Here is an 18195-nt window from a genome sequence, read left to right on the forward strand (position 1 = left end):
TGCAAAATGTAATCTCCACATACTTCAGTTTTTTAAATTTGAGTCTTTATGTTCCTGCCAACATGTTTTGTATCTTCTTATGGGATTTGTTATTCATATGGGAGCTTGAAATCTTGAAATAAATGTCCAGCTACCATTGGGTGAAACTCTGTAGGCTATGGATGTATACAAAAAGTGTGACATGTTGTTAAAAGTGATCAGAATGTTCAGTAAGAGAAGAAAAGCACTGTGTAAATCCAGCCAGCAAACTGAGAAGAAACATATCAAAAAGGGGGTTTGGGGGCTCAAATGATTAAATTGGAACCTAAGCTATTATTTCAGTGAGTGTGGGAAACACACATGAAAAAATTTCCCAACACTGCTTTGAATGCACAGACTATAGTAGTTTGAAATAAGCAGTGCTTGTCTGGGGTAACACAGGTCGTGATACTGTGTGATAACACGTTTGGCTCCAAAAACAATTATTATAAAAATAAATTCATGTTACAGAATGATTGTGAGCCAACAGCATGTCTCAGGAGTGAGATATAATATTTTAAAAGTCTTTATTTAAGGGAAAAATGCAAGGTCAAAAAGTCAAAGCAGCCAATAGTCACAAATAATGAAGATCAGATTGTAGGACAGAAAAAAGTGATTGGACAAAACAAAGTAAGAAGACAACTGAAATGAGCGACTCTGAGTACAAGGGACATAATGAAGGAATGAGGAACAGGTTAGTGTGTGAGTGAAGGGTCAGCACAGGTGAATGTGGAGGCAGGCAGGTGGGAGTGGCAGTGTCTGAAGTGTCAGCAGAGTGCATGATGGGAACATAAAAAGCCGATTGACTGAATAAAGAAAGACAGAAAACTAAAAGTTTGCTTTGACATGACAACATCTAAACAGAGAAGTGTTTCACTCGCTCTGATTCTGCTGAAAGGACACATTGACTTTTACTTTGTCGTCTCTCGTCTGTAGCAGTCTGATCATTAGGTAAGACATTTGTTTTAAAATTTGAGCAATTGTGCATGTTACAAAAAACCCAAACACCTTATAAAAGATAATTTCTGGTTTGATTTTTTATTTGTGTAATTATGTATTTTCTTTATACAGGTGATGAGTTTTGTGACAGTCCAGTCTGTGAACATCATGACAGACATCATGTTACTGAGTCTCCTCTTTATTCCAAGTGAGCCGTCTCATTACAGTCATTTACAGTCTGACAGATCAGTGCAGATAGAGAAACTTTACAAAGTCACACATTTTATATTTGTAAGTTAAGTGAAACATTTTGTACCGAAGGTGTAGAAAGAACAGGAGAAAAAAGCAAACCCACGACACTTAAAGTCAGTTTTGTAAATATGAATTTTCTCTTCATTTAGATTTTCAACTTTTATTTTTTGCTCTCTGGATTCCCAGACTCTTTGGCTGCTTGTCCTCCAAACACACACCTGTTCATCACTGCACCAACAGAGATGGAAGCTCTGAGTGGATCTTGTTTACAAATCCCATGTAACTTTAGTGAAACCGGAACAGTAAAGTTTGACAGCACAAGATCTGTGTTTGGAGTGTGGATTAAAAATAATTCTGATATTGTTGCACATCCAGAAAATGTGATTTTCAACAGCAGTGGGACAGTTAACATCTATCCAATGAATATTACAGGAAACCTGAAGGAGAAAAGCTGCACCACTCTGTTTTCCAATTTAATCACAAATTATACAAACACATACTACTTCAGAATTATGAACTGGCCGTTCCAAGCAACAGCTTCTTGTGATCCTCTTAAAATAACAATTAAAGGTAAGAGAGTTTCATTTCATTCTTATTAAGAATATAAAGTCTAATCATTAGCAGTTTAAACATCAAAAAGCAGTTATGGTCAAATAAAGAGGCTGATATCACTCTGTTTATTTGACCACAACTGTAAAGTGAACTGGAATGCAGAATATTATAATAATATTATAATAATATTATATTTTGTATTCTTTATTGTGAACAGTAAAATTGGAATTCAGTCAAAAATACGTTTAAAAAGTATTTAACAGTGCTCTGCAGTAAACATAAGTTTTAAAAATCTGTACTGCACACTGTCAACAGATATATTTACCACATATTACTCAAACCTCCTTGAGGTCAATACCAGCTTGTTCAGAAGACCTTAATCAGCTTGTGCAAAGCCCTTAAAAATGAACACAACTTCAGCAAAACTGCAAGAAAACTGAAAATTAAAAATCAAAGTAAAGAAATCATTCAAATGAATAAGTAGTGACTCCTTCACAAGCTACTGCTGCATCAACACAAAATAACTTCCTGACACAAATCTATCTTTTTTAAAAGTGTGCGTGTTAGTCCCCATGGGGAAATAGTTCCTCCGCATTTAACCCATTCACCCAGTGAAGCAGTGGGCAGCCACCAATGCAGCGCCCGGGGAGCAGTGTGTAGGGACGGTACCTTGCTCAGGGGTACCTCAGGGTAGCCGTTCAGTGGAGTCGAACCCCCGACCTTCCGATCATGGGGCCAGTACTCTACCTACTGAACTATCCCTGCCCTATCTTTACATCTCTTTCCCAACATTCCCTGCACTTAGAGGGGACGCAAAAGGAGAAATCCTTTCTGTTAGTGATTAAAAACGTAAACAGGTTTTGCATATTTGTCACTTCTGCATGTTTGAAATGAAATAAAGTTCACGATTAAACAAATATAACCTAAGTAAATTTAAACATTCACTTTTTAATGGTCATTTTATGTATTTGGGGACATCCAGGGTTTAGGCAGACCTATCTGACCCTGTATGAAAAATGGCACTTTCTTTAAAAAAACATCGCAACCACATTTTCCCAAAATTTTCCAAGCAAGACCAAAGCATTACATTTTAGGGGGATGTAAGCCTGAGTTTGTTTGTTCTTTTTTTTTTCTTGCTGGTGCGTTTTGGACCTTTGTCCTGCTGCATAACCCAAGTGAGCTTCAGGGCACAAACAATTGGCTGGAGATTTTTCTTGAGAATTTTCTGGTAGAGATCAGAGTTCATGGTTCCATCAATTAGGGAAAATCATCCTGAAGCAGCCTCAGACTGTCACACAACCACCACCATGTTTGACAGGGCTCTAGACTAACTTTTTGCCATGGGCGTACCGGTACGCCTAACTTAAAAAAGTTAGACAGTCAGAAATATTATAATTCTGATCATTTATAAGTACTGACTTCATCAGAATTGTGAACATCACAGCAGATGCCTTTGTGTGAAAGTAACTGAGAATAAAACACAGAAAAACATGAAGGAGATTTTCCTGGTCTGGCTTTTTATAGCAGATAACCTTCAAAATATTCTACAATGTTCTGCATATAAAGTTTACATTTCTTCAGTATTGAACAACAGAAAAAATAGGCTTTCTTGTCCGAGGTCATTTAAGTGAAAAAAAGAAAAGAAAAAGACAGCAGCCACAGCGCCGTAAACAACGGTAGACTGGTGGGTAATAAGCGAATGAATAATACAGAAAACAGAGATTGGAGACGGGAAACTGTTCTTGAAGTACAGAGTGAGAGAGAGAGAGAGCTAGCTGTGCATGGAGTGGGATTTTGGAAGCAAAACAGCAAATTTCATCACGACATTGATCAAATGTGAAGCGCAGTTTGCTGCTTCTTTTGCTGCTGGCTCGGTGAATTTTGGTTGGAGAGACAAAACCTGCAGCTCAGAATCAGCGCAAAAAGACGTAATCACAGCGCGGACCGGACGCATCAGGATCGCTAAGCTCCGACAGCGTGTCCGTCTACGGGCCGTCGGGTGAGAAAGCCGAGAAAGACAAAGCTGATTCTGATGCGTCGGCTCTGTGTTTACGTCTTTGTGTGGAATCCGTGTACCTGCTCTCATTTGCTGTTTGGTTGTTGTTGAAATGGTTTTGTGAGCTTTAATCTGAGAATCTGGCGTTTCTGGCAAAACACAGTTATATTTAAAAGTCGATTCAGGATTTAATGAATTGATATCGCTTTATTCAAGCTACTCACCTCCCACTTCCACCTGCACTTTCAACTGGACCACGGCCAATCAGAGAGGTCCCGCCCCTTACTATCTCTGATTGGTTTAGTCCACGATAGGGGCATAATGTTTGTCTGTTGTTGACCATGGGAAGGTTGCAGATTTTTTTTTTTCGCTACCCGAACAGTTGGTCGCACAGGTGCAACCAAATATTTGTTTTTAGTTGCACCACTGAAAAATTTGGTCGTATTTGCGACCAAATTGGTCGCACTCTATAGCCCTGTTTGATTGTTGGTATAATGTTCTCTTGATGAAATGCTTTGTTAGTTTTATGCCCGTTGTAACAGGAAATTTCAGGTTTCATCTTGTTACTCGAAAGAGTATTTTTGGCAGATGTAAGTTGTGCCTTTGTGTTCTGTTAGCTCTATTTATTTTCTCCTTAAACTTTCCCATGGAGACCATTTATTGCCCAGTTGCGTATTCTTATTTTTGAATCATGAACTCTGACCCTATGTCATGGTCCTGGGTCTTTTGGCCCAGCGTTTTAAGTTTGAGTTTATTTTGTTCATTAGGTTATCTAAGTTCATTTGGTTATTAGACTCCTTGTGTTTTCTTCCCCTGTATTTAAGCTTCCCCTCATCCTTCATGTTTCATGCTGCGTGTCTTATGTTATCAAGTTTGTATTATCATGCCTAAGTGTTTCTAGTTCTTATTATTTCCCCTTCGTGTTTCCAACCATGTTAAATCTCCCCTGCTCTTCCTGAGTTTCATGTCTGTGTCTTACGCTGTCAAGTTCTGGTTGTCGTTTCTAAGTCTGCATGTTTCCTGTTTTATTTTGAAAAGGGGTCTTGTGTTCTGTGCTCATGTGGTTAGTTTTACTCTTGCCTGTGCATCATTATGTTTATCCTAGTCAGCTGTTTCCTCATGTGTCTCCACTTCCCCTAATCACCTCCTGTGTATTTAAGTCCTCTGTTTTCAGTGTGTGATGGTCAGGTTGTCTGTTGTCCACGCCATGTTTCCAAGTTTCTTGTCTAGGTTTTTCTTATTGTTTGTTTAGATTCCCCAGTTTAGGTTTGTGTTAATTTTGCTTCAGTTTGCCTTGCCCTTTGTTTGTACCTTTTCTACCAGCCTTATTAAACGGCTCACCTTTTGTTAACATTCAAGTTTTGTTCCCTGTTCCTTGGAGTCTGCATTTTGGGTCCTTTTTCAATTCATACAGTCTGCCCTCGCCAGACTGTGACAGAACGACCTGACCAGACAATGGACCCAGCAACTCAGAATCCCTCTGCTGAGCTCCAGGAGGACATGATCTACACGGTAGAATTTCTCTGCCAGGAGTGGTTTGCGCTGCCATTTAAGGAATACCAGGAGGAACTAGCTCTCCGCTTACAACGGATGATCTCTGGACTCCCCTGGTTATTTGGCATGCTCCACCCTTTAATCCAGGACTTCCTTGTTTCTACTGTGCGTGTCTGCCCTGAGCAGCCACTCCTGTGTGAGGAGCCGGAGGATTTTCAGCCGAGTCCGCTTGAGGACTTGCGGGCCGACTCGTCTCCTCCCTCTTCCAGGAGAAAGCAGCATTCACGCCGCCATCGCTCCACGGCAGCTGAGCAGACCACTTTCAGGAGTAAAAGTGACTGTTTGCCACATTCTGATTCCAATCCTTCTGCCATTTCATCCACGGTTAGTCATGCTGCTCCTATGAACACTTTAGTTTTTCAACCAGCTCCTCCGAACCTTCATGATTCCAACCCTGTATCTGAGACTCTAAGTAATGCTCTGCCAGTATCTCAGGCAGTTGTTTTTTCTGTGCCTCAGCTGGGAGGTGTAAATAGTAACAGAGTGCCTCCTACCATAGGTAAACTGGCTAGAAGACTTGGACTTGATGCCACTGAGCTCGTGAATCAAGTTGAACTTTGTGTTCCACAGCCAGCCATGTTCAAACACACTCACCATGTTTTAGAGTCAGACCAAGTTCAACCTGCACCTCAAGTGACTGTTTTGGGTGTGGCTTCACCCCTGGACTTTGCTGCTCATCAGTCAGCTTATTCAGAAACTGCCTTTGCAAACCTACCTACTCCTGTGACCACTCCTGAGCTCCGCTCGCCACCACCTGTCCCGGCTCCCAGGGTGAGGCCAGCCAGGACACAGCCTACCTCTGCACCTGTACCTACTCCTCGGGTGGGAGTGGCTCGTGTCCGGCGGGTGCCTGCTGGGCGCAGGCACCCGCCTGCGCCCAGCAGGCGGGTGTCCGCTGAAGGCTCAGGCGAGCCGATCCAGCCCCTGTCCTTGTGTTCTGTAGGCTCGGAGTTAGGTCAGCAACAACTACCACAATCACTACAACCTCTCATTTTTTCCGTAGTTCAGTCTGTTGCTCAGTTAGCAGCTCAGTCATGTGTTCCGTCATCAGTTTTGTCTCCAGGTCAGGCTTCGGTTTTGTCTCCAGGTCAGGCTTCGGTTTTGTCTCCAGGTCAGGCTTCGGTTTTGTCTCCAGGTCAGGCTTCGGTTTTGTCTCCAGGTCAGGCTTCGGTTTTGTCACCCATACCCCTTTCTTTAGCCCAATCATCTGCACAACCGACCGCTCAACAGTCTGCTCAGCACTCCGCGGCTCCCACGCCGCCGCCTGTTTCAGCTGGAGGGCCCGAGGGGCCCGTCCGGCCTCATGCCACGTCAGCTGGAGGGCCCGAGGGGCCCGTCCGGCCTCATGCCGCGTCAGCTGGAGGGCCCGAGGGGCCCGTCCGGCCTCATGCCGCGTCAGCTGGAGGGCCCGAGGGGCCCGTCCGGCCTCATGCCGCGTCAGCTGGAGGGCCCGAGGGGCCCGTCCGGCCTCCCGTCTCCGCGTCAGCTGGAGGGCCCGAGGAGCCTGTCCAGCCGCCACCTGCGGCCGCTTCGTCCTCACCTGGTCCGGCTTCATCCGACTCTTCATCCTCGCCTGGTCCGGCTTCATCCGACTCTTCAGCCTCGCCTGGTCCGGCCTCATCAGGGTCTTCAGCCTCGCCTGGTCCGGCCTCATCAGGGTCTTCAGCCTCGCCTGGTCCGGCCTCATCAGGGTCTTCAGCCTCGCCTGGTCCGGCCTCATCAGGGTCTTCAGCCTCGTCTGGTCCAGCCCATGCCACTGCTTCTGCCGGCCCTGCCTCGCCTCAGCCAGAGGTCTCCGCGCCTGCCGGCCCTGCCTCGCCTGATTCTGTTGCACCAGCTGGAGGTTCAGCCAAGCCCGTCCAGCATCCTTCCACGCCGTCGCCTGCAGCGCCATTATCTGGTCCTGCCTCGCCTGGTCCTGCCACGACCCGGTCTGAGGTCGACGCCACGCCTCTGCTCGTCTCGCCTGCCAAGCCACGTCCGGCATGGCTGTTTCCGGGGCCTGTCAAAACAGCCTGTTCACGGAAACCCACCAAACCACCCGAGGGGTCACGTCCACGTCGCCGCCGGCCGCCAGCCAAGCCACCCGACAGGTCTCGTCCACGTCGCCGCCGGCCACCAGCCAAGCCGCCCGACAGGTCTCGTCCACGTCGCCGCCGGCCACCAGCCAAGCCGCCCGACAGGTCTCGTCCACGTCGCCGCCGGCCGCCAGCCAAGCCACCCGACAGGTCTCGTCCACGTCGCCGCCGGCCACGAGCCAAACCGCCCGAGTGTGGCCAGCCATACCTGCTTCGCCACTGCCACCTTCCACATGGCCGGCCCCCTGAACCTTTTGAACTATGAACTGCTATGCTGTCGACCTCCAGGACGGCCCGGTGATCTGCCTGACTTTAGATTCTTGTGCCATTGGCCTCCAGGTCGGCCACCTGAATTACTTCGCCATGGACTCCTTTTCTGCCGAGATCATGGTCGCCCTCCTGAAACAGGGTCTCGGACTCTTAAGCCCTTGTGTTTGGACTGTGTGCTTCAGATTCTTTGTTTTTGTGGTTTTGTTTCAGGCCCTCCGTCCTGGACCCCCGCCGCCCGCCCTGGGTGGGTTGTTTTGGTTTTGTTTCATGTTTGTTTTCTTGTTGCTGCCTTTGTTCGTGGTTTTGGGCGTCTGGAATCCGCCCTTGAAGGGGGGGCTCTGTCATGGTCCTGGGTCTTTTGACCCAGCGTTTTAAGTTTGAGTTTATTTTGTTCATTAGGTTATCTAAGTTCATTTGGTTATTAGACTCCTTGTGTTTTCTTCCCCTGTATTTAAGCTTCCCCTTATCCTTCATGTTTCATGCTGCGTGTCTTATGTTATCAAGTTTGTATTATCATGCCTAAGTGTTTCTAGTTCTTATTATTTCCCCTTCGTGTTTCCAACCATGTTAAATCTCCCCTGCTCTTCCTGAGTTTCATGTCTGTGTCTTACGCTGTCAAGTTCTGGTTGTCGTTTCTAAGTCTGCATGTTTCCTGTTTTATTTTGAAAAGGGGTCTTGTGTTCTGTGCTCATGTGGTTAGTTTTACTCTTGCCTGTGCATCATTATGTTTATCCTAGTCAGCTGTTTCCTCATGTGTCTCCACTTCCCCTAATCACCTCCTGTGTATTTAAGTCCTCTGTTTTCAGTGTGTGATGGTCAGGTTGTCTGTTGTCCACGCCATGTTTCCAAGTTTCTTGTCTAGGTTTTTCTTATTGTTTGTTTAGATTCCCCAGTTTAGGTTTGTGTTAATTTTGCTTCAGTTTGCCTTGCCCTTTGTTTGTACCTTTTCTACCAGCCTTATTAAACGGCTCACCTTTTGTTAACATTCAAGTTTTGTTCCCTGTTCCTTGGAGTCTGCATTTTGGGTCCTTTTTCAATTCATACAGTCTGCCCTCGCCAGACTGTGACACCCTAACTGAGAAAAGGGAGGCCTGCAGTTCTTTGGATGATGTTCTGGGGTCTTTTGTGAACTCCTGGATGAATCATAAATACACTCTTGAGTAATTTTGGAAGGTTGGCAAGAAACTTCACCACTGTTCCAGATTTTCTCCATTTTGTGGATAATGGTTCTCACTGTGGTTCATGCGGCATCACAAAGCCTTAGAAATGCTTTTGTGATCCTTTCAGCCTATAATATGTCAATGACTTTGTTTCTCAGCTGGGTCTTTAAATCATGGAATAATGTGCTGCTGTTTGAGGAGTAGTCTGGGAGTAGTCAGTAATTGTCACAGCTTGTATTGTTTTTTGTCAATGTTGTCACGTTTTTCTATCCTTTTCTTGACTGTATTATCAGTGTACAAACTGTGTTTAATGTGAAACCACAGATTCTCCTTGGAGGCCCAATATTACAATCCCAGGTGATCTGAAGGAGAAGGAGTCTGTCACTATAACCTGCTCAGCTCTCACTCCCTGTCCACACTCCCCTCCTCAACTCACCTGGAATCTCCAACAAGACTCTCACAACAAAATAGAGGAAAACACAGATGGAAGCTTTACAACTAAAATCCAGCAGACCATCACTCTGTCAGACACATATGATGGAAAGAAGATCAGCTGCTCTGCCAGATATCCTGTGAACCAAGGAAACAACACCAAGACAGCAGAGACAGAACAGACTCTCAGTGTTTCATGTAAGACAATCAGAGTTTGTTGTTGAACTGAATCCCATCGGACAACATGATTTATGTTTTTCTCTCCAGATTCTCCCAAAGACACCTCAGCATCCATCAGTCCATCAGGTTTGGTGTCAGCAGGCAGCTGGGTGAACCTGACCTGCTCCAGCAGAGCCAAACCTCCAGTCAGCAGCTTCACCTGGTTCAAGAAGAGCAGAGATGGAGCTGTGAAAGTATCTGAAGGAGAGATTTACAGCTTCAATGTAACAGATGGAGGAGTTTATTACTGTGTGGCCACTAATGATCTGGGTAATCAGACATCAGCAGAGATTCATGTGACTGTTGGAGGTAAAGGCTAAAGTCATAAATGTGTTAGATATTCTCCAAAATGTTCCTTTTTTTCTTTCATCTAACTTCAGGTTGTGAACAAGAACAGCCTGGATCAATGTGTCAACATTAAATCATGCTTTATTTGTTTTTTACTTGCTGTTTTTTGTAGGTCATGTTTCATCCCAGTGTCCACGTATAGGAGGAATCATTGGAATCATTGTACTCTTAATCTTACTCTGTTTGATTGTCTTTGTTTGGTAAGTATCGTCTATCTAAGCAAAACACATGAGTCAGTCAGTTAATTTTATTTTTATCTTATAATAAAGACTGTTTTTTCCATCACACTTGACTTTGCTCAAACATATATTTAAACTAAAACAGAATATATTTAATACAACTGTCTCTGACGTCTTCCAGGTGGTTGAAGTCAAAGCATCAAACTCAACAACAGACTCAGGTAAGAAAACTGAAATACAACACTACCTGTAGTGTTACCTGACTCTTCAGATAAGTATTTATTGTAATACTTCTATCAGAGCAGTCTAACTATTTAACCCTTTTGTTGTCTTCACATTCTATACATAGCTGTTGCTCTCAGGGTCAGAATTGTCCCATTATCACCAAAGATCTAAAATAAAGCCATTTAATTTTAAATGCCAACACCATTTTGCATGGAAAAAACCTGTATGTGAATACCAGAGTTTTCCTTTTTCACAGTGCAGAATGACTGCATTCATCCAGTTGCAACCACTCATTATTATCTTAAGAAAGCTGCCATATTATGTGTTTCTCTACAGCAACACATAACAAACATTTATGTCTGAATGGAACCAGCTGCCTGTTGGGTGTTACTTCAGTGCTAGGGTTGTAGAGTTATGGCAGCCACTTCACTCAGTTGTCCCAGACCTCGCTTACGGCGGGGCATTAGTATATCTGGAATGTGTTTACAATGCTTCACTTGTCACACGCCTTATTCCTAAATAGATTGATCCATATCTGCCATCTCCAGAATGGCATGTTGTTTTCTGATAGCTAGTGAGATTACCAGATGAAATGTTTGGACAATTTACTCAAAGGGGAAACTGCATATATTTTGGGTCGTAGAGTCATCTCTGTGACATTTAGTGGTGCCATGCTCCCCTAGTTGTCATATGATGGTGTGGATTATGTTATCTTGCCATTTTTTGTTATACCCTTTGAATTTGAAAAACCAATATCTAAGGGGTTTTCTGTTGTTAAACACATTTTAATGCCGTTTTTGAAACAAGGAAAAAAAGGAAGGTTAATGTAAAATGTCTAAAAACATGAATAAGAATAGACCCAACTCACAGAATCATAGAACCTTCTGTTGTTTTATTTCAACAGATTCAAATAACTGAACATCGGGTTGATGAAGAGCCAGCAAGTAAAACAGAAGGAGAGGAAGAAAACATCCATTATGGAGAGATCAATTTCTCTACGCTGGGATACGAAGTGCCCTCTGACTCAGTGCGGGACAGAGGTGAGCAGCAGGATACGGTGTACGCACAGGTGAAAGTCAACAAGCCAGAAAACAGCTCAACACAGAGTGCTCATGGCCAAGAGGAACTTTTTCCTGAAGAAAAATTGAGAACTGTAGTGGAATAAAGAGAAGAAACTCGTCCAAATGACTGCAAGGAAACTCTGTTACTCTGATTTCTGGGTAACATCCGTCCCTACTTTAGCTTCCACCATTTAATCCTCCCCTCCACCTTCCATCTTCTTGAGTTCCAAAGTCCTCCTACAGACTACCCAATGATGCTGCCTACCTACATTCTCCCCCGACACCACCTCACTGTCTCCTGTTTCTTTTCAGATTGCAACTTCTGTCCACCTGTGTACAACTTCCTCCACTTTTATTCATCATCTTATGTTCCTCCTCCTTCCTGAAGTAGATGTCAACCACAGCTATTTCAGTCCTGTTCATAAAATCCACTATTTGTCCTTCTCTTCTTAAGACCATACCTACCCCAAATCTCTTCATAGCCCTTTTTAACTTCACCTAATAAGTCATGGGAATTTCTTTTTCTACTGACATCCAACCTGTGGGGAATACACACTGACAACAGCAAGACATCACACCTTCGATTTCCATCTTCAAACTCATGATTCTGACATTTTCTTTGTTTTTACAACAGTATTCCAGCACTCTTCCTTCAGCATTACCCCCAGTCTGTTTCACTTATCTACATCATGGTAGAACAGCTTGAATCCACCTCCAGTGCTCTTGACCTTGCTTTCACCTGGTGTCCTGCAAACACAGTATATCTGCCTTCATCATATAAGCCAACTCTCTCCCTTTACCAGTCATCGTCCCTACATTTAGTCTCCACAGTCCTGCTCTAAACAGCCTTAAACACACTTTGAACAATGAATACAGCTAATCTGCCTTCACAGAGTGTATGTGAATCTACCTTCTTTACACAAGGCAGAAACTTCATGACAATTAGATTCAATAGCAGCAGTGTGATTTTTCTCATGGTTCAGCTGTGGGATTAACACGCTGTTGTCGAAAATATAATGGAAAAGTACTTAACACGTACATGATCTGCACCACTTTGTGAGTTTTGTTGATTGCTTTCATAAAAGGCTGGATGAATTACCATGAATTCCAGGATTAAATTATTCTAATCCCTTTTCTTCAGCATTTTAAAAAAGTCAGCATGCTGCATTAATAAAATAAATACTGCAGATTCACACCACCAGGTGGTGATGAGTTGACATCTCTGCTACACTTTTTATCCAAGTGTTTGGATAAAACACATTTGCAGTTTTTTGATACTTTTCCTTAATCCTTCGATGTTAAATGCATCTCACTGTGTTGAATGAGTGTTTAGGATAATTATTTTGTATGTCTTGCTTTGTGGTACATAAGAATGAATGAGATTTGAAAAATAAAATGTAATATTGTAACACCTTGTTAGTCCATATGTGTCTTACTTTAATAAGTAAAACTGCCTACCATTTATAATCTGGAACAAAATAAATAAATAAAATAACCCCAAACCAACTGCAGAATCATTGGTCGCTGTTTTATTTTGTATTCTGACTGAAAGACCCTGATGATATGTGGAATTACTGGAATTCTTTGTATTTGTAGGACAGCTTGACTCTGAGGAAGTTCTTTCACAGAGTTTATTCACAGAGTGTAAAAAAGTTCAGTGAAGAAGATGTTGATGAATGTCAGACTTTGCAGTTAAACACGTATAAATTTAACATGTGTCTTAGGCATTTTTTAGTCAGCAAAGCTTTCCACAACATCAAGCAAATAAAATCCAAGAATTTGAATAAAAGATTTAATAATTACATTAATTCCAGTTGTTGTAATGTATTGCCACTTCACATTTGCAAATGTAAAGAACACAAAATACAACGTATTAACTGCTTAATTTCATAATTGTATTGTACATATACAATTAAAATAAAGGGTTATTCTATTCTATTTGATAAGGAAGAGTTCTTAATTTAATATTTTTTAATAAAACATGCTTTAATGGCAACCCCTTAATTTTCACTAACATTTTGGCAAAATCCCACTTTGTCAAAAATTGTACTTAGTTTATTATTGTGTGATGAATCAGAAGTATCACAGTATTGCATTTAATCTTTACAGAATTGCTTTCAGGATGGTTTTGTTGCATTTGGACATCATTTGAACAACATTTTTGTTAACTCTGATACATTTATACCAAGATATCTAACATACAAATAAATCACAGGAGAGCACACACAGCATCTGAGCATGGAAAAACTGTATAAACATGATCATAAACAAAGGAGCTATATTTAATCACCAGGAAGAAATAAACGGCAGTTAAATTGAGTACAGTATGGATTGTGTTTAATTTAGATTTGAGAAAAATTAAATGTGATTTGAAACAAATATTTTTAATGTGCAGGTAACATATTTGTGTCAGCAACTTTTTTTCTGTTTTCTGCTTTGAAGTGTGGTACTTACCAAACAAAAACCATTAAGCAGAATAACATTACAGAAGTAAGAGTTCAACAATCCAAATGATTCCACCAATAAGTGGCCACAGTGTGACTCCAGATGAAATGAGACCTAAAGAAAAGATCAAGTAACAACAATTAATTTTGCATGGACACAAAGAAAAACTCATTTGAGAACAGATCTTGGCTACAGCTGTTACCTGCAACAGCCACACGAATCTCTGCTGATGTCTGATTACCCAGATCATTAGTGGCCACACAGTAATAAACTCCTCCATCTGTTACATTGAAGCTGTAAATCTCTCCTTCAGATACTTTCACAGCTCCATCTCTGCTCTTCTTGAACCAGGTGAAGTTGCTGACTGGAGGTTTGGCTCTGCTGGAGCAGGTCAGGTTCACCCAGCTGCCTGCTGACACCAAAGCTGATGGACTGATGGATGCTGAGGTGTTTTTAGGAGCATCTGGAGAAAAAAAAATGAAGTCCTTTAAACATTTTTTTAATGACAGGATAAAAAAACAACAACCAAACAACGAGTGTCTTACATGAAACACTGAGAGTCTCTTCTGTCTCTGCTGTCTTGGTGTCGTTTCCTTGGTTCACAGGATATCTGGCAGAGCAGCTGATCTTCTTTCCATCATGTGTGTCTGACAGAGTGATGTTCTGCTGGATTTTAGTTGTAAAGCTTCCATCTGTGTTTTTCTCTGTTTTGTTGTGAGAGTCTTGTTGGAGATTCCAGGTGAGTTGAGGAGGGGAGTGTGGACAGGGAGTGAGAGCTGAGCAGGTTATAGTGACAGACTCCTTCTCCTTCAGATCACCTGAGATTGTAATATTGGGCCTCCAAGGAGAATCTGTGGTTTCACATGAAACATTTCTTTACACCAATAACGCAGGAAATAGAGTCAAGAAAAAGATGCAGATCAGTGATACCATTGGATAATAAAAAATATACACCCTATGTAGTGGACAAAAAGTATTTGCATACATTTTTAACATGTTTTTAATTTTTCGTGGTTCTCTAAATATGTTTGAAGAACTAAAAAAATGTGTGTAAAAAAGTAAATAAGATATTGTACAAAATACCATTGCAAACGATGTTATAATTTTCAATCGCTGTCAGAGAACAATGCTCTTTTTGTATCTCATTGTAAGCACAGGCAATAGTGGAGAACAGAGAGAATCGCAGTAGGATTCTAGTTTGTGATGACCATTAGTTATTTTCCTTTGAAATCAACTTGTTATACAAACATGAATATGCATTCACATTGTGTATTTTGCATTATTGCATTCATGCTTTAACTGATAATTTAATTTGTTGCTTTGAGTTTTACTAGAAGGAGCCACTAAGAGTTTTTTCTTCATTTGCATAATTGTTTTGGATTTTTAATTTTCTGTTTTCTTGCAGTTTTGCTGAAGGCTTGTTCATTTTTAAGGGCTTTGCACAAGTAGCTTAAGGTCTTCTGAACAAGGTGGTTATTGAACTCTGTGAGGTTTGGATAATATGTGGTAAATATATCTGTTTGTTAACAGTGTGAAATATAGTTCGTATTTTAGGTTTTAAAAACTGTGTTTACTATACACTGTAAAATAAATTGTAATATAAAAGTATTTTACTGTGTATTTTACAGTTTCGCACTGTTCTTCTAGAACATAATTAAATTTACATCAATAGACTGTGATTTCACATTTCAAATGTAAATTAACTTAAAATCACTGTAATGTAATAAAACATAATTTTCTTGTTTTTTAAACGTATCTGTCTGTACATATGCATATTTAGATTGTTAAAATACATTCACAAATGTATCATCATTTCACCAATATTTGTCCGTTATTTGAAAGATTGAACTGTTAAATTCAAATGTAATGCTATGGAAAAATATATAAAATGATTCTTATAAACTTTTTTTTACATCAAATAATAATTATTATTATTGTTACTTAGGGCGATCGTGGCTCAAGAGTTGGCAGTTCGCCTTGTAATCAGAAGGTTGCCAGTTCGAGCCCCGGCTCAGAGACTCTCGGTCGTTGTGTGCTCGGGCAAGACACTTCACCTACCACCTACTGGTGATGGCCAGAGGGGAATTATAAAGTGGAATTGTAAAGCACTATATGAATGCAATCAATTATTATTTAAACCAACTGTTAACTGTATATTTCTGTACATTTCAGTATTATTATTCATATTGCCGCATTCATTGACCTTGTTTATAGGTAATTTCATTGTTTAATCACGTTAAAATGTTCTTAATTTAATGTTTAAAAGCACTTGAAAAAGGCAAAATCCCATGTAAAATTAGGGCAACAAACTGTATTGTCATTACTGAAAATAACCGTATTTTTATGAGAAAGTTATTTTCTGGTATTTTCTGGTATTATTTTGGCTCCTCAGCTGCCGGAATATTACTTTTTTTTAGGATTTTTTTTTTTTTTTTTACGGTGTAGAGCACTGTTGAACACATTATGAATTGGGTTTTTTTTTCATCCCCCATGTCTTTGTTTCTCATGAAATGAAGTTACAATTTTCCATTACAAATCAATTAAACAGGTTGATTTACACATTTGACCACAACTGCTTTGTGTTGTTTACACAAAAGTTGTAGCTGTTTAGGATTTATGTTCTTAATAAATTGAAAGAAAACTTTCTCACCTTTAATTGTTATTTTAAGAGGATCACAAACAGCTGTTGCTCTGTAGGGCCAGTTCATAATTCTGAAGTAGTATGTGTTTGTATAATTTGTGGTTAAATTGGAAAACAGAGTGGTGCAGTGTTTCTCCTTCAGGTTTCCTGTAATGTTCATTGGATAGATGTTAATTGTCCCACTGCTGTTGAAGATCTCATTGTTTGGATGTGCAAAAATATCAGAATGATTTTTAATCCACACTCCAAACACAGATCTTGTGCTGTCAAACTTTTCTGTTCCAATTTCACTAAAGTTACATGGGATTTGTAAACAAGATCCACTCAGAGCTTCCATCTCTGTTGGTGCCGTGATGAACAGGTGTGAATCTTGAGGACAAGCAGCCAAAGTGCCTGGAAAAGGTAAGAGCTAAATTAAAAGGTGCAAATCTGAATGAAGAGAAAATTTATAATGACAAAATCAACTCCAAGAGCCATGGATTTACTTCGTAAACTATATCTATCTTCACTGATCTTTCAGACTATAAATGACTGTAATGAGACGGCTCACTTGGAATAAGGAGGAGACTCAGTAACATGATGTCTGTCATGATTTTCACAGACTGGACTGTCACAAAACTCATCACCTGGAAAAAAAATATAAAAAGCCATAATTAGACAAATAAAAGATTAAAACAGAAAATCATGTCACAAATTTCTAAACCTAAGGAGTAAATTTAGGCAGTTACTTTTTAGAGTATTATACAATTTTATATAATTACTATATGTAAAAAAATAAAGTCTTACCAAATGATCAGGCTGCTACAGAGGAGAGACGACAACGTAAAAGTCAATGTGTGATTTTAGCAGAAACAGAGCAAGTGAAACACTTCTCAGTTTAGATGTTGTAATGTCAAAGCAAACAGGCCTGTGATGCTTTGGGCTTTCTGTCGTTCTTTATTCAGTCAGTCTTTTTATGTTCCCATCATGCACTCTGCTGACACTTCAGATGCTGCCACTCCCACCTGTCACCTGTCCTGACCCTCCTCTCACATTTTAACGTGTTCCTCATTCCCTCAAAATGTCCCTCATACATAAAGCTGCTCATTTCCATCAGTTGTCTTTTTACTTGTCTTTGTCTGAGCTTTCCAAAGATGTCCAAAGATTTCCATTTTTTTTATTCCTGCCAATTCTGAGCTTCATTTTCTGTGACCACTGGCTACTTTGACCTTTGCATACTTGTTTAATAATGTAAATTTAGACTTTTCATTTTATATCCCACTCCTGAGTTGTACTCTTAGTCCACAGATCTGATCACTTAAGACAATAAAATAAAAGTCTCACTTTTCTGTGAATAATAAAGAGCGAACTCAAGTTCATTACAGTATGTGTATGTGAGTACATCCTGCAAAGGCTGCCAGTCTATCTCATGGCAGTTAACCATTCAGGCTCACATTCACAGCTATCTAAATCACCAGTTAATCTACTGGTCTACACTATCTGCATGTCTTTGTATTGTGTAATGAAGCTGGAGTACCCAGAAAGAACTCACAGACAGGCCCTGGTTAGTGTCTGTGTAACTGTTTTATTATACTGTTTTATCACACTTTTAATATATTTATAGAGGTGCTTTTTATGCTAGCCTCCCTGCAGTCATTTGGACAAGTTTCTTGTTATTTAAGACATTTATTTCCATCTTCTTCTATCCTCCTCTGTCCTGTGGCAGTCAAATCCCAGCACAGAGCAGCTGATCTCTTCATAGTTTTCTTCCTCTGCTTCTTTTTTAATTGACAGTTCTTAAGTAACCTGCTCTTCATTTATTTCATACAAGAAAATAAATCATAGAT

General features: G+C 40.8%; 2 protein-coding genes across 2 annotated transcripts; one reads left to right on the top strand and one right to left on the bottom strand.

The window, feature by feature from the left end:
* Window positions 1–799: 799 nt before the first annotated feature.
* LOC120736201 (myelin-associated glycoprotein-like) lies at window positions 800–9806 on the top strand. The gene is made up of 4 exons (XM_040036183.1): window positions 800–969; window positions 1090–1165; window positions 1396–1779; window positions 9144–9806. Exons 2-4 carry the CDS (start codon window positions 1093–1095, stop codon window positions 9473–9475), a joined length of 789 nt encoding a protein of 262 aa, XP_039892117.1. The 5' UTR covers window positions 800–969; window positions 1090–1092; the 3' UTR covers window positions 9476–9806.
* On the bottom strand, window positions 9566–17377 carry LOC120736231 (vascular cell adhesion protein 1-like). Its single transcript, XM_040036221.1, has 6 exons — window positions 17156–17377; window positions 16920–16995; window positions 16379–16762; window positions 14274–14579; window positions 13931–14191; window positions 9566–9630 (listed from the first exon to the last, which is right to left on the bottom strand). The coding sequence occupies exons 2-6, from the start codon at window positions 16990–16992 to the stop codon at window positions 9566–9568; spliced, it is 1089 nt and encodes a 362-aa protein (XP_039892155.1). The 5' UTR covers window positions 16993–16995; window positions 17156–17377.
* Window positions 17378–18195: the final 818 nt, after the last annotated feature.

Source organism: Simochromis diagramma, unplaced genomic scaffold, assembly GCF_900408965.1.
Source record: "Simochromis diagramma unplaced genomic scaffold, fSimDia1.1 OVJJ01000271.1, whole genome shotgun sequence".
In the NCBI taxonomy this organism is placed as follows: Eukaryota; Metazoa; Chordata; class Actinopteri; order Cichliformes; family Cichlidae; genus Simochromis; species Simochromis diagramma.

Excerpts from the sequence above, each read along its gene's own strand:
- LOC120736201 (XM_040036183.1), top strand. The coding sequence starts at position 1,093 with ATGAGTTTTGTGACAGTCCAGTCTGTGAACATCATGACAGACATCATG. Across the intron at positions 1,166-1,395 it reads GAGTCTCCTCTTTATTCCAA|ACTCTTTGGCTGCTTGTCCT; the intron begins GTGAGCCGTCTC and ends CTGGATTCCCAG. Across the intron at positions 1,780-9,143 it reads TCTTAAAATAACAATTAAAG|ATTCTCCTTGGAGGCCCAAT; the intron begins GTAAGAGAGTTT and ends GTGAAACCACAG.
- LOC120736231 (XM_040036221.1), bottom strand. The coding sequence starts at position 16,992 with ATGAGTTTTGTGACAGTCCAGTCTGTGAAAATCATGACAGACATCATG. Across the intron at positions 16,763-16,919 it reads GAGTCTCCTCCTTATTCCAA|GCACTTTGGCTGCTTGTCCT; the intron begins GTGAGCCGTCTC and ends TACCTTTTCCAG. Across the intron at positions 14,580-16,378 it reads TCTTAAAATAACAATTAAAG|ATTCTCCTTGGAGGCCCAAT; the intron begins GTGAGAAAGTTT and ends GTGAAACCACAG.